The 16,776-nt window shown below is 44.3% G+C and overlaps 1 protein-coding gene across 1 annotated transcript in view; it reads right to left on the minus strand.

Annotated features, from left to right (window-relative positions):
- Positions 1-16,776, minus strand: part of TLL2 (tolloid like 2) — a 125,038-nt gene that overhangs the window by 37,292 nt on the left and 70,970 nt on the right. Inside the window, exons 5-8 of the mRNA XM_058697317.1 lie at positions 15,672-15,789; positions 10,936-11,114; positions 9,828-9,933; positions 2,441-2,565 (exon numbers count right to left, since the gene is read on the minus strand). Of these exons, the coding sequence (XP_058553300.1) occupies positions 2,441-2,565; positions 9,828-9,933; positions 10,936-11,114; positions 15,672-15,789 (528 nt within the window). The remainder of the gene's footprint in view (positions 1-2,440; positions 2,566-9,827; positions 9,934-10,935; positions 11,115-15,671; positions 15,790-16,776) is intronic.

Raw genomic sequence — 16,776 nt, forward strand, 5'->3', positions numbered from 1 at the left:
GCAGCTCCCTGCACCAGGCCACTGAGAAAACACACCGCTTGACCAGCCAAAGCCCTCGGAATGCATTGGCGAGAAACCGGTCAGGCAGATTGATGATGTCTTCTGGCTAATGAAAGTGAAAATAGGGTCCGGGACGAGAACATAATACCCAGGCGTTTCTTCTGAGGCTCCCAGGATATGGTGGGCAAGTTTCCCAGCCTTGCTGGGCCTTAGTTTTCTTACCTGTAAAATGGACAAGACCTGCCTGGAGGGTTAATGAAATGGCACGTAGTGAGTGGTCCACACATAGCAGCCATTATATTATGACTGACAGGGGCGTCTGGGTGGCTCAGTCAGTTAAGCCTCTGACTTTGGCTCAGGTCATGATCTCATGGTCTGTGAATTCGAGCCCCGCGTCGGGCTCTGTGCTGACAGCTCAGAGCCTGGAGCTTGCTTTGGATTCTGTGTCTCCCTTTTTCTCTGCTCCCCTGTGCGCACCCCCCCCCCCCGGCTCCTGCTCTCTCTCTCTCTCTCTCTCTCTCTCTCTCTCTTTCTCTCTCAAAAATAAATAATAAACATTAAAAATATATATTTTTTAAAGTACAAATAGGTGAAGCGACAAGAGAAAGAAAACACTTTGAAACACATTTCAGGTATTAGTTTGAATCTGGCCTCTTCTTTTTTTGCTACCTATTTCTGAACGAGCAACCAAATAAATAGTCAAGAAAACAGAAACATGACCAGAGGTATGGGAAGCTGGGCTACTCTACAGTAGACCATCCCACCTTTGAATGTTGGAGGGTTGTCTGGTCCTAAGTCTAGAACTTAGTTCTTACGTATGTGAAAAATATTTCATCCAATTTGTCCCTAAAAAGGAAGTATCTGTAGGAGTAAGCTCGGGACCCGCGGGTTCCTTACCTCCTGCCCCCTCCTGATTCCAAAACCAAACCCTTCCTCCTATGGGGTTACCCCAAAGTGTGGAAACATATGCATCTCTTCCTACATGCAATTCACCCTCCACTCGACAACTACCCCCCCTTTCAGTTACTACTTGAAATTACTGGAAGCTGCAGTTTTGGAGCCACACGAAGGAATACTGAAGAGAGGCCCATCATCAGCCTCAGGAAATCCTGGATATTGGGGCTTCGATATCATGTTACTGAACAACTGCCAGGCATCATGAGGATTATGCCCGGCAGTCAACACCCCCAAGGGTTCCATGGAAATTATTTTAGAATAATCATCAACATTCTGCAAGAATAGATGCATTACTATATGGCTCCATGGTATTTACCAGCTGCCTCCGATCCTTTTGGGAAGTAAGAGCCATATACATTATAACTAAATAAATACTATGGCATTTCCCAGGGAATGCTATAAGGTTTCTCTTTCAATTCAGCAAGGTTATATGATACGTGTGACCTGCATTTCAGCCCTAACACACCCCCAGATGACTAATAGCTGGATGGACATATTTCTTAGAGTTTTGTGATGGACCAAACCCCACCCGGCCCTTTGCGTGCCCTGTGATCCCACTTAGCAGGGCAATGGGATAGCCTAGGTTTTCTAATATGGCGCCTATTTTGAACATTCTGTCCCATGATCAGACCGTGTGTCTGGTCTGGGGCATTTGGAAAATGTTACTGGACCTGTTAGCAATGAATTTCCTTCTTCCTCCCCAAAGTGCTGAATTGAATTCTCTCCCCTCAGTGGTAAAAACCTGGCTGCTCTAACTAATGCTTTGCACTGAAGCTCAACAACTTAAAGGGTCAGTGTGAGCTCACTTCCAGGGCCGCAGGCTGGGGGAGGTGGTGGTGATGCTGAATCAAGGGTATGGAAGGCAAAGAGGGCAGATTCAAGAGGAGGGGCCTTGCGGATAAGCAGAGAAACAGACGTCTCCTCAGACCCTGGTGTACTGTCCAGTCTTTGCTGGCAGATTTCTAGCCGATGACCAGAACCCTAGGAAGCCCCCAAGACCATAGACGTAACCTCATTTACAGCACTGAGTATTTGGGAAGCTGACTCCCACCCTCCTTCATTCACTGTCTTCCTGCAAAACCCTTGGTTTTTGTTTTGCCAAACCCACATCCCCTATTCCCACAGGAAGGAGAGGAGATTTTGTAGTTACAGGGTACGCACTGCATCGGGCCCCCATTCACTGTTGTTCCACTATCCTTCTTCCTCTTCAGAATATCAGGCCTTTGCCAGAGAATTCTGAGGATTCTGACACATTAAACTGTGAGCTCCAAGACCTATTATTCATGTCACTACTGACAATCACCTCTGCACGTGGGCCTCCTACACTGTCTAAAACCTCCATATAGTAGATACCAGAAATTATAGCAGCCTCTCCATGTTCTCCAAGCTGTTTTTCCCAGCAAGGGGGAATGTTGGCAAAGGATGGCTGAGTCATGCTCCGTGGGTGCAACAGAGGCCCCGGGACTCCCCGGGATTCAGTTACCTGGGCATTTGTACAGCTTCCTGGCTTGCGCTATGTCTCCCTGACTGAGCCGCACGCGCTGACCAATGGTTGGCCTGCCGCCATTGTCGTCTCGACGGGGGAGGATGGTGTCTAAGAAAACTCCTCTACAGGAAGAAAAGAGAAAGAGAAAGGAGAAAGAAAAGTCAAGGCTGGCTGGCTGGCTGGGCTGGAACTTACAGTCTTCATTTCCTTGCCCATAAGCCCGTTGACATCCCCAGCCTCTGGATGGCCTCTCTGTAGGCAAGTATGACTGAAGACGTTGCTTCACTCATCCTGGCATGTGGGTATTCCGTTTCATGAGCGGCTTACTCACTTTCCAATGGGAAAATGACTCTGCCAAGCTTGCCAGTCTGCCCTAGTCCACTGGCTTAGGGGCTTCATTACCGACATGTACTGTGCATTTCCACAAAACCCCTGACAGGTCCAGCCCTGGGGCCGCCACATCCTACAACTTCAGTGAGCACCATTCAGAGAGACCGAGGTGTGAGTGGTGCCCCCCGGAGTTGTGCAACAGGCACTACTGAGCATGGATAAGTCTTAGAGGGGCCCCACAGGGAGCCTGGGGACCAGCACAGAGTGAGGCTCTCAGGGGCTGGTCAGTAAGTGCTGCTTGACGGGCTGGTGAATAATGGGAATCAGAGTTTGGGGGCCTTTCTGGCAAAGGGGATAATCAGATGGAAAGTGAGATGAATGTAGAGAACAAAGTTGAGAGAGTCCTAGTCTAGAAGTTTCTATGTAAGGCCTGGCTCCGCCACCTGGGTGAGCTTAGACAAGCCCCTTCCCCTCTCTGGGCTTCAGTTGACTCCTCTAACAGTAAGACAGTGGCCTAGACAGTCACAGCAGCCCTTTCCAGCTCGAAACATCCTATTCTACTCCCACATGAATGAAGTCTAAAATGACTAAGTCAGGATGCCCAGCTGAGTACTGGCCCTATTTACATCTCCATGATGTGGGTGTGGTTGACCCCTTCCTGAGCCTCCCTCTCTGCTTCCAGACTCCCAATGAGGGACCCCTCCTGGAAGGTAGGGTCTCCCTTCAAATCAGCTCCTTCTCCAGTTACCAGTTTCTTCCCTCCCTTCTTAACCAGGTTTCTGGAAACAATGGATCCCATTCTCTGTCTAGCTGCCCACATACCATTCACTTTTCAATGCAATTGCAATCAGACTGCACCAGCAACGGTCAGTGGTCACCAACTAACTGACAACTCGGATGGACACCTGTCAACCCCCACCTGCTCTCTCTTACAGCACTGCCACTTTTCTGCTCCTTCCTTCCTCAGATTCCCCTGGTGTCCAGGGCACCACTGTCTCTGCGCAGCAAGTTAGCATCCACGTCTGCTCCCCACTCCATGCTTTCCCTTGGGAATCTGCCCTCTTCCTCTCTCCCGTCTCCTGCTCCACCTGCTACTCTGGGCTTTAGCTGATGCCAATAGACTCACAGAGAATTCTCTGATTATGACCCCAGAACCATCTGCTAAGCCCCAGATGCCTGGCGACCCCTCCACTACACTGTCATATGGGTCTCATATCCATGTTCATTCCATGACTCTTGTCTCCCAAGAGTGAATCTGAAGGTACCATGGCACCTTCTATCGTGCCTTGAATCTATGCCTTCCTCCTCATTCCAGAACACTGCCTTAGCTCAGGCAAACAGCATCCCCTTTCTGCATTCTTCCATAGCTTCTTACCTGGTCTCCCTCCCTGTAGACTCAGTCAGCTCTATGTTGCACCCACAACAGTGCAATGTGATTGTCCGGAAATGCAAGGGCAGCCTTGTGTCCTCTCCACTTAGAAGGCTCCACTGATGTCTGATTACCACCTGGATCCCCAGGCCCTTGGCTCACTGGCCTCTACCTTCCTCTTCAGCCACTTCTCCTGATACCTCCACCCCTCTTGGTAGCTTAAGCAACACCGAATCTCTGATAGCCCCAAACATACCCTTACGCAGGCTGTCCTCTGCGGAGGCTGCCCACTGCCCATCTTCTTGTCCACTAGCAAACTCCTGTTCATTCACCAAAACCCCATCAGATGGCTTTCCCTCTTAAAATTCTTCTCGAACCCTTTTTATCCCTCCTTATCCTGAGTTATTCATTCCCTCCTCTGGGCTACCTCTTGGCCTTATTTGTCTAGTCTCTTCTTATCATACTGTATTGTCTTTTTTGAAGGGTGAAGATATTTGTCATCTCTGCTAAATAGTAAGTTCCTCAAGCAGAGAGACTGAGACTTTCATCTTTATGCCCTTAGGGACTGGAGCACAACAGGTCAAGAAATACTTTTTGAATTAAATTATGTAACCAAGGTAGGGCAGTGTCTTCAAAAAATTTTGCAAAGTAATTTACACCCAAGGGAAATGCGACAATGCATGTTACCTAGTTATTAGCTGCACTGTCCCTTCTCCTCCCTCTCACTTTCTCTCTAAAACATTTCCTTTCCCCTCAATTCTGCACTACTTTGGAAAATATATATTATTCTTATATCTTGCTGGTGGCATGTGTTATTATCTTTCTGGTTTTACATATATGTTTTCTAAATCAGACTTCAAACCCACTTTCTTTCCAACATAAGCAAGCAAGAGCCTAGATCATCTGCCGATTTCCTTTTAAGTATCCCCATCCCCAACCTTTAACCACCTGGCCTGTCTTTCTCGATTTCCCATTGCCTTATCTCTGGGTCCAGAGCCTTCTAGAGAAACTTTAGGGGAATCCTTGTTTTCCCTCACTGACTTTGCCAAGTTTTAAACTACAAGTAATGACTCTACATAAAATTCTAAATCCAATCACCTACTAGATCTAAAAGGGGGCACTTCTGCCCTATAATAAAATGGGTCCATTTGTAATTTTTTTCTTGATTCCCCTGAAGGAAAGAAATTTTCCTGCACAAAATGCAAAGCTCACCACCATCCCTTAGCAACCCAGGCCAACCAACCTTGCTGAAGACCACAGCATATAGGTGACTCTGCCAGTGTGGAGAACATGTGCTCCCACTGAGCATTCACAGGACCTTCTTATGTGCCAGGACCAGGCCTGAGCACTTTACATGCACCATCTCATTTAGTCCTTGTAACACCCTAGGCCAGTGCAATTATTAGGGTCTCCTCCCCACCGGTGAGAAAAAGCCTGCAGAGCTTAAGTGATTCTCCCAGAGTACAGAGCTAGTAATGGAGAGCCAGCCCTGGAACCCAGGCAGGCCAGAAGCCCATCTCCCGGCATCCTCCTCCTTCCAGCCAGTGTTCTCACTGCCCAAGGAACAATAGGCTTTAATGTGTGCTAGATAAATGATAGAGTTAGGAATGTGAGAGACTTCAAAAACTGAAACAGCAGGAACAACATCAGCCCACACTCAGATAGCTCTTTGGGGCTGGGACGCCCTCCTTGACATGTCCCTGAGCTGCCAGCAAGATGGAAGGCTCTGGAAAATATTTACTACAAGAGGCATCCCCCGCATGAACCGCTGCAGTGACATCCCTCTTTTATGTAGGACAACTCTTAGCCCTGACACTCTGCTAAACTAAGAAAAGGTTTGGCAGATGCTTTAGGGAATAAAGCTGTCAGCTCTGAGCTCTCCAAAGATGCCCCTGTACCACAGATCTCTCTCCCCAGCTCCTGGACCCTTGCCCAACGAAACCTCCAAACACATCACTCTCCGCAGCCGAGGTCCAACCAAGGGGGAGAGGGAGGGACCGCAATAAACCAGAAAATAAAGTTGGAAGGAGTCAGATCAATTGTAAAGATACACAAAGATTGGGTTTCCCATCAGCTGGAAGAGTAGTTGCCTCCAGATGAGCAAATGTTCTATAAGCCATTTTCTGCTCTTTTTCAAACTCAAAGACGATGCACAGGCTGGCTCCAGGGGATATGTGACCAGGAGTAATGATGTGGATTTAAGGACTGGGAAACGTGACAAAAAGTGGGCCAGGAAAGACCATTAGTAAGGATGCCACTGTTAAATGTCCCACTGAACAAAGTAGTTTCCTGAAAATCCATGCAGAAAGTTGGCAGAAAAGACGATAAAGGTATCCACTTGCTACAAAATAGCTTTGCCAACATCGTTGTGAACCCTGAGGCAGGGGTGAGAAGATAGCTGTGGTAGATTGTTAAAATAATGGGAGGCACCTCCTAATGTCCATAGCCTTCACCTTGTATCTTGCTCTGACCACTGAAATGTGACAGAAATGATGTCCTGCAAGTTCTAGAACCTGGGTCTTAAGAGTCTTGCGGCCTCCCAGCTGGTCTTTTAGGAGCTCTGAGTTCCAGTGCAGTGAGGAGCCCTGTCCAGCCTGCCAGAAGTTGAAAGGCCACAGGGAGGAAAACCGGGGGGGCCCCAGTGCACAGGCAGCACAATGGCCAGACATGGCACTGGCCATCCTGGACTTCTCAGCCCAGTCACTTTGTCAAATGACTACTGCTGTGGAAATGATCCCAGGCAAAACCAGAGAAGAATGAGCCAGAGTGACCCACAATGTCACAAAAAATAAGTTGCTGTTATAAGCCATGACATTTGGGGGTAGACTCTTCTGAGGCAATAGATGACATCATGGTAGCAGAAGGAGAAGTCTGCCTCCCTTCCAAGCCTTCATGGGAGCTGCTGTGCTTCTACCTAGCCGCCTATCACACCCATGTGCTGCCCCTCGCCAATCTCCCTCTGAGGGCTTCTGGGTACTCTTGGTAGGGAACTATCATTTCATGGGTTTGGTCCATGGGCTTCTACTGGTCAGTGCTGATAAACTGCTCCACAATGACAACAGTGTTGTTGATGGTTATCTCTTTGAGGGGTGACAGGGATGGCATTATGAGCTAGAGATCACAGGAAAAAAAAAGATTTTTCTTAGAAGAAAAACAAGAAAAGAAATGCTGGTCCCAGAAGACACTGCATTCTTGCCTTGGCCTTTAATAACTGGCACATGGCAGGCACCAATAAGACAGTGCAGTTCCTATAGCCCATTGGAAGCAATTCATCCCCAACCCCCTCTGAACAGGAGACGCCTGTAGATTCTCCTTATGAAGTGACCACCACATTTGTGGATATGTGGACAGAAATGCAATGACGATAATGGAAATTTCTTCCCTCACCGAGTCCAGCATTGCAGATCTCCCTGTCTCCTTTGATCCACCCATTAATTTTTTCACTTAAGAAATATTTATTGAATATCTACTCTGTGCTAGGCTCCGTGGTAGGTGCTGGAGACGAGAGAAGAGGATGCCCTCAAAGATCTCAGTCTAGTGAGCCAGAGAGGGATGTAACAGGTACATAGGATTAGATTAATTTATAAGAATAATTAATAGACAACTTATAAGGCAATATGAAGAGTCATGACAGCTATGGAAACAAGACCCAAAGTACAACCTTCTCACTTGGGCCAACTTGACAGTGATTCTCTATAAAATCAATACTTCGTCTCTACTCAGCAGCCTGCCATCTCTGGGGCTGATGTACTGTGGCCCAGATTTTCCTACACCATTTCCCAAACCCTCAAGACAGCCCAGCCCCCACGCCCAAGCATCCCTGCTCTGACCTTTCATGGTGGGCTGTCATCCTGCCCACCCATTGTCTCTTCGACTCCCCCAACAAACCCCCAGAGTAGGTCCTTCGAAGTCTCCTTTCCCAACATGGAAGAGGAAGCCTCAAATGTCCACATGGCAATGAATGCAAACATCTGTCAGTGCCTTGCCCACCTGCACTGATTAAGAAATTACAACAGGAAATGTTTGAGCTGGAAGGGGCTCAAAGAACATTTAGTCCAACCCTCCTATGAGGAAACCGATGCCCAAGGACGTGGAGATTTGACCCAGCACAAAGCTATCTCTAACTACTGTCTATACCTCCCTCAATAGCACGGTGCATGAGAGCACGAGGCCTGGAACCTAGTCTTTGACTCTCAGTCCAGTGGTCTCTTCATTTCATGGTGCACCTCATATCCTCTGACAAGGAGCCAGGAGAAGAGTAATAAAAACAGGGTCAGTCACTCCCATGCCAGTTGTTCAAAGATGCTGACGTTGACAAAACTCCACCTATTAGAGCTCTGGAGAGATTCCCCCTGGGTGCAGGATGGTGACCATAACTAAATCAGCTGTGTGGCCAGAGGGACAGCACCACCTTCCTGCTACAACTGGGAACATGGGATGCTGAGGTTTGGATACTCTCTCCCACAGTTCCATGACTTCATCAACAGCATGCTTTCAGCATGCTTACCCAAGAGCCAATGAGCCCTGGGTACACTCCCAAGAGCTGTGTGTCTCCTGAAGGAATGGTTTCTTTTGATCTTTATGGACATGGCGACTCATGAAATGGATTGTTTCCTTCCTTGCAATAACTGCTAAGAAGCACAGGGCAGGATTTGCTGCCAGTCTGACCAAAGTGTGCATGACTTTCTGGCATATATTCTGAACAGGCAATTGATTCCAAGCTTCCATGCAGCTATCTACCCTTATTTTCCCCTCCCCCATCCTCAAGTTTCCTCATTTACTTGTTTCTTGTCCTGTGTACGTGCTGGAAACCCAATCTCGAACCTTTTGTTTTTGAGTAATTAAATAGATAAATAGAAAGCAAACAAGCTGGTTTTAAGATGAAACTGAGAAAAAAGTGGCAAGTGAGAGAACATATGCCTTGTATCTCCTCTAACTCAAGAGTGGAAACACCCACAAAACTGGGATTCGTTGGGGGACACTTCTATATACAAAACACGCATATGGTCTAGAAGCAAGGGAAATATTGGAAATACTTCACACCCAGTCCAGCACAGCAATAACTCATCAAAACAGATCCTACCGATGCCGACTGTAAATCACTGGCCCCAGCCATACTTGGGTACACCAGCTCCCATCAAGTGTGACCAGCAGGCGGGAAACCTGGACCTTTGTTCTCACTCTGACCCCAGCTACCTGTGTGCCCTCGAGCTGGCTGGAGCCTCATTTTCTTCACCTCTAAAATTAATCCACGATTTACAACTCCCCCAGCTCTCATATGGTCTAGCTTTCAATAAACCACACCTCTTTAAGGGAACTGGCTAGCACCACCAGGCTTACATCAAGGACGTGCTTTGGAAGACTCCCCCACCCACTGGAAATTTTACACAGAGCCCCTAAGTTATTATCCCGGCCAACCTCTAGATAATTTCCCCTTTCCAGTTTGCTGCTTGTGACATTAGGGCATGATGGAACACCAGCTTCACAATGGGATTCAATCTTATTAGCGGGAACCTGATTAGATTATATTTCACTGCAGCCCAGAGGCCACTGTATTTCAAGGACAGACAGGCCAACTGTGCTAAGAGCATGCAGAGACCCACTCTCTGCAGACCTCCAGGAATCCGACCCGAGCCTGCGGCAGGCACAGTAAAACACAGATGAGGCATAAGCATAGATTCCGACCTTGAGAAGGTGTTCCGGGCGTAGTGCATGATGCTGTCAAAGTCGTACGTTTCTCCCAGAGAGCTCACTTCCCCAGCTTCCATTTTTAAGAAATTATACTCCTGACCTGTGACACAACACTCTGTTAAGGCCTTTGAAAACCAAGGCAGGTACCTGAAAGGAGGCAGAGGGGGGAGAAGGAGGGCCCATAGCAACTTCTGAGAGCTCTGTTAGCCCAAATAACAGGGTTGTGGTCGTTCTCATTGTTTTTAACAGACTGGAAATTTGAAACTTCAAACAGCCCTGTTCTTCCAACCCACCACCCAACCCCTCCCCAAGTGCCCCTGGAAACTCTTATACTAAGTTTGTAGGCAGGTTCGATATTAATCTGATCGTTCAAAAACTTAGAAAAAAAAATCTCTGATCTTGCTACTAAAGAACAAAAGAAAAATCAAAGAGTTAAGTTCAATCCCAAATAGTTCACAATTCAGACCCTTGAAAGCATTTTAAGGCAAACATATTATTCAACCAGCTACTTTCATGTTCAACATAGACTTCTATATAAAAGTATTTAATATAAGAAGTGGGGTGTTTTGTTTGTTTGTTTTTTTGTTTTGTTTTGTTTTGTTTTTAGTCTAGACACTACCTGCCTTGGGGCAGAACATTTCCAGGCCAAAATACTACTTTTACATGTATTTGTGTCCTAATTGTATTTCAGTTTCAAAAGGATGTGTTGCTGAAGTCAGCAAAAGTGACTCTTATAAAAGCAACCAGGAGAACGCTTTTTTTTTTTTTTTTTTTGGCTTCTCGGCCTTGATCCTGCAACAGTTACTCTGGTCCATTCTGTTCCTTTTAGGAAATGGAGTTGGATTTCATTGTCCTTTTACAACATGAAAAGTCATTTGGTTTCTGCCGTAACCCACAAGCTATGGCAGATGACCTCCCAGGAAGGGCCACAAATAACAGTGGCAGTGCTAGCAACAAATGTCTGCACAGTAGGGCTGCTGCCTCCTTACTTAACAAATGAGCATTCGTCGGGTCCCTGAAACCCCTCTCCTTTAACCCTGCCTGACCCAGGGGATGCCACCTTCCTGGCCAGTGGCTTCCAGACTCGATACTGGCTCCTTACCTGGCTGGATGTTCTCTCTGATGATGGTGACATGCTGGTCTCTGTCGGGCCGAGTGTGTTCATGCCAGAACCCAACCACATGGCCCAACTCATGTGCCACAATGCCAAACTTGTCACAGTTTTTCCCAATGGATATGGCCTGCGGGCCTCCTCCTCGACGCCCAACATAGGAACAACAGCTGGACAGTGGCAGAAATACCCAGGTCAGCCGCTCAGAGAATAGGAAGAGTCTAATGCCCTCCCCCATGCGTGTGATTGTGTGTGTGCGTGCACGTGTGTGTGTGCGAGCACACACATGCACGCACGCGCACACACATGCTAATCTAAAAGAAATAGATATTCAGAGCTGAAAGCACGTTCATTTTCCAAGTTACCTCCCAATACAGAAATTCCCTCCAAAAATTGTTCTCCTTTTTGGTGGTCATGGATCCACTTGAGAACCCAAAGAAGATAAGGTTTCTCTTCTTGGAATAAAGCTCATACCCTCCCTAACCCTGCACCCCCAAGTCTCTCCTGAATCATCTCTGATGACGAGGAAAGGAGTCAGCTGAGTTTCTGTAAAGCATGGTACCCTTATCAGAGAAGCCTTAGAAATGACTCCCCTTCTGGGCAAAATTGCTTTTTCAAGTAACATTTATTCCTAACATATTATGATATGTTATTCCTAATATAGAAAGGTATAAGAAAAGAAATAAACATGGCCCACAACCCCACCACCTCTATCACCCAGCTAACCTCTATCAAACATTAAAAGAAATATGTGTTCTGGGGCGCCCAGGTGGCTCAGTCAGTTAAGTGTCTGACTATTGATTTAGGCAAAGGTCACGATCTCATGGTTCGTGGGTTCGAGCCCCACGTTGGTCTCTAGGCTGACAGTGAGGAGCCTGCTTGGGATTCTGTCTCTCCCTTTCTCTCTGCCCCTACCCTGCTTGTGTGCTCTGTCTCTCTAAAAAGTAAATAAACATTTTTTAAAAGTATGTGTTCAAAAGAGTCAAGTATTAAGTCTCTCACCCCCATCTCTAATCTCTTCATCCAAAGATAACCATTGTTAACAGTTTCTTGGATATCCTTCAGAAAAATTAGATACGTACACTTTTTATTATAAAATGCACTATGTACATCATCCTTAATTTTTACCTTTTTTCCTCCTTAATGTAGAGATCTTTTTATAACAATGCATACAGACTTCCTTCATTCTTTTCAAAGCAACAAAGTACTAAATTTTCTTTAATCTGACTCCTATTAATGTACATTTGGGCTGATTCCAATTTTTATTAGTTAAACAAAGCCTTATGGGAGAGGAAGACAAAACAAACAAATAACAACAAGCAAAACAAATAAATGGTTGGACTCCTGTTTGTAGCATTGGGATTGAGAGATAAACGGGTTCATACATTTGAGATTTGATAGATACTATCAAACTGCAATCCCCAAATGTTGGGTCTACTTATATGCCCACTAATGATATATTTAAAAGCCCTATTTCCACACAACCTGGCCAACACTGGCTTTACCAGATTCTTTTTGTCAGTTGGATAGGTGAAAAATGGTATTTCAGTGTATCGAGATTGGATAGTTTTCCATGTTTTCTATGACATTTGTATTTTTTTTCTTGTGAGCTGTGTGATCACCTCTTTTCCCCATCTTCTTTTGGGCTGTCCATCTTTTTACGAATGATATATAAGGACCCTTTGTGAATTAAGGAAACAAGTCTTTTGATTGTCAAATGTATTGCAGATATTTTTCTCACTTTGTTTCTCAGTTTGCTTTTTTGCTTATGTATTGTCTTGGTTTTGTCTACACCACATATAATTTTTAAATTTCAATGTATGGAATGTCTTCACTTTCCTACATCCTGCTGGGAAAGGCCATCTACCTGCCAGGATCATAAATAAAATCCACTCTTGCTTCTCTCATAATAAAATAATAAAATTTTCAAAATAATCTTTAAATCTCTTTTCATTTCTTTATTTTTCCTTTTAAAAATGTTTACTATATTTGATCCGGCTAGAATCATTTTGACGTAAGAAGTGAGGTAGGAATCCAGCTTTATTTTTTTCACAACAAGCTGTCTATCTCAGTATTAAAATATCCCAAATGACTAATCCAGCTCTCACTCATTTAAGATGCTACCTAAATTCATGTATAGGCATATGCACTTTAAACTCTTTTGTTCCGTTCCAAATGGTTTTAATTATTACTAACTTCATTTGCATTTTAAATCCTAGATGTTTGAACAGACCATCAGACCACTCCCCATAATCCCCTCTGTACCTCCTTCCCCCTGTCCCTGTGTCCTTTCTCTCTCTCTCTATGCCTCTCTCTATATATCCCTCTATTTTTCTCTTTCTTCTTATTCTCTCTCTCTCTCTCTCTCTCTCTATATATATATATATATATATATATACATATCCCTCTCTCTGCCTCAGTCTCTCTCTCCCTCTCTCTGTCTCTGTCTCTCTCCTTCTCTGTTGGTTATTTCTACATGGTTGTTCCTCCAGATAAACTCTAGTGTCATTTAAGTTGTCGAAATATATATACACATATGCCCACATATACATAAATGTAGATGTCTGAATCCAAATGGCATGCTTTTATAGGTTATTTTAGGGAGTTCTGCATCTTTACAATGTTGAATATTCCCATACCAGGAAGTGGTATGCATTTCCATTTTTACTTTTTTTTTAAGTGTCCTTAGAGTTTTAGCATTTTCTTCTTACAGGTCTGGAGCATTCTTGCATTTTTATTAGGTTTATTCTTAGAGATATTATTTATTATGTCTCTATTAAAGTGATATTTTTCCTATTACAGAAGTGTATCAGATTGTTTCATTATAAGGAAAAGTAATTTTTTGTTTACTACTTTTGTTTTTGTTTTTGTTTTAAATTGTTTTTAACGTTTATTTATTTTTTTTTGAGACAGAGAGAGACACAGCATGAACGGGGGCGGAGGGGCAGAAAGAGAGGGAGACACAGAATTGGAAGCAAGCTCCAGGCTCTGAGCCATCAGCCCAGAGCCCGACGCGGGGCTCGAACTCACATACCGCGAGATCGTGACCTGAGCGGAAGTCGGACGCTTAACCAACTGAGCCACCCAGGCGCCCCTGTTTACTACTTTTGTAATGAGTCACCTTAATAGGGTCTCCTTTTGTTTCTAGTAGTCTCTCAATTGCTTTTCTGGGTTTTTAGACACGGTCATATTAACTTCAAACAATGCAAACATTGCCTTGTTCCTGCCGATACTTGTCATATGTATTTCCTTCTCTTATTTAACTATATTAGCTAGTATTTCCCAAAATATGTAGAATAATTGTGATCATGAACACCTTTGCCTTGTTCCTGATTCTAACAGAAATGCTTCTAGAATTATCAGTTTAATTCAATGTGGGCTCTTGGGATACACACACACACACACACACACACACACACAGGTTTAGCCCTAGCTCTTTAATTTAGAATTGCAGGGCTTTTATTATTTCGACATCTTATAACATCAATTCTTTATGATCTAAGAGTTGTAAACAAAAAATAGAGCTTTTCATTTACTAGGTAATGCAGGCGTGTTCATTCTACTTTTTGTTATTATGTCTAGTTTCATTGCTCTGTAATCAGAGCCTATTTTAACGCTGTTTCTGCCTTTGAGAACTCATTGAGGTGTTCTTAATGCTTAATAGATGGACAATGTCTATAAATGTTCAACGTGCACTTACAAAGAAAAGATGTGTCATCAGATTGCCGAATCTGATAGACCCATAGGATCAACTCTTAATTACATTTTTCCAGTCCTCAACAGATCTCTACTTATTTTTTGGTCAACTTGACATTGATCTACTTGAGTTGACAGAAATGAAATAAAGTCGCCTGCTGCTGGTGTTTCTGTCAATTTCCCCTTGAATTCCCTGGGGCTTGCTTTATGACTCTTAATGCTATGCTATTTGGTGCATAAAGATTTATGACAGTTATATTCTCACTGTAGCTTGTACTCTTTCTCATTATAAAGTGCCTCACCTTTTTTTTTAAAACACTTTCTGACTTTAAAAACAAAACGAAACAGGAATGAAACAAAAAAGGCCTTGTCTATAACTAAAATTATGATCCCAATGTTCTTTTTGTTAGCATTTGCCTGTATGCCTTCTTTCCTTTTACATGTAAACCTTTCTGGGTCATTTTTCTAGTAGTCATTTCATGCATACGCCATGTAGTTGGGTTTAAGTATTTGAACCAGAACGGGGAACTTTTTCTTCCAGTGAGAGAGTATACCACACTTACATTTATTGGCGTAACAGATAAGTTTAATCAAAATCCAGGCATCTTATTGTGTGTTGTGTTTTCTGGAGGAAGTCTGTAAGCCCACGGAGCCCATAAAATTACCCACAGAGTTTTGCATAAATGTATATCTGTCATGAGGAAGCCCATAGCTTCATCAGGTTCTCAGTAGGATTGCTGACCTCAAATTGGTTCAGAACCACTGCTCCATACAAAACACCCCCAATTCCTTCGATTGCTCCCCTGACAGGAGATCCAGACCCCTTGTCTTCCTAGAGTCTTCTTCTTGACCCACCTACTTTGTCACCGGATTGTGAGTTCATTGATGGCAAGGGGAGTTTCCGACAAACCCTAGATTGCTACTTATTACAGCTCCTTGGAACGATTTGGTTGTACAGAGAAAACTCAAGACTCACAAGCCATCTGTCTGCCTCTGATTCCTCTGAGACGGCCTTGCTTTCACTTACTTACCCACACGTTCTGTAACTGAACACAATAAAGCTCTCTTCATCAGTCCTTTCTATGAAGGTCACACAGGTGTGCTTCTCCCAGTGTCTCATAGCCTGCTTAAAAATGGCCCTCTGGCTTCCTGAAATGACAGGGCAAGGCTCATCACTTCACTGATAGGTCCATGCCTTCCTTCGATGCTGTAAGGCGTGCTGACTTACAACACTCGTTCCAATGATCAAAAAAACTTGTTGGGGTGACACAGGATAGAAATGCACTAGGAATAAGGATTGCTCTTGCTAAAGATATAACTTTCCTGAATCACCAGAACTCAGTAAGGGCTTGTGGATTGGAAAAGAGAGTAAAAATAGATGGTCAGAATATCCCAAGCTCCCCAACTTGTCCTGTGAAGGGAAAGTACTTAACTAAGCTTTAGAAAAATCTTACTCGGGTTATTCAATTTGGAAATTTTAGGCTTTTGAAGGAGCTCACCAGTACTGCATTCTGCAGCCTCTTTTTATTTTATATCTATAGGAGTGTATGTCCATATGCTCTAAAAAGTTTATTTTCATGTACATTCATGCTACTTTTGCATGGGCGTGCAGTGTCTTCTGGTGGATCCTTGCGCCTCATTTTCTACAAAGCCTTTGAAAACAGATGGATTTCATACTTTCTCTGAACATGTCCTCATAGTTCCTTGAACGGAAATGTGTTGAAAAGTAGAACAATAAGTAAATTGTCTGGGAGCAACAACAAAGTAGCTGTAAACTGTGGCTGATAGTTACTTGCAGTTGGTAAGTATTCTTTTAAAAAAATCTGTCAGCCTGAGATAAAGAAGACTATTTTGATTTTGCTAGAAACAATGAGAAGGATCTAGAAAAAAATAGTGGTTTGGGGAGTACAAATGATGATTAGGGGTGGGTTCTGAGTTCTAGAGTGACCTTGTTGCCAAAAGGAAACAAACAAAGCACTGGGGAGGCTCCCGTCATAGCCTGGAAGACACGGGGGTGGGGGTCATATTGTTGTCCCCCAAAGCACACATATAGAATAAAGAGTCACCTAGCTGTCCATTTTTTTTTTTTTTACATCTTGACACTTTTAGTTCAAATTGTTTATATAGCTCAAGCAC

The sequence above is a fragment of the Neofelis nebulosa genome, chromosome 13, assembly GCF_028018385.1.
Source record: "Neofelis nebulosa isolate mNeoNeb1 chromosome 13, mNeoNeb1.pri, whole genome shotgun sequence".
Classification (NCBI taxonomy): domain Eukaryota; kingdom Metazoa; phylum Chordata; class Mammalia; order Carnivora; family Felidae; genus Neofelis; species Neofelis nebulosa.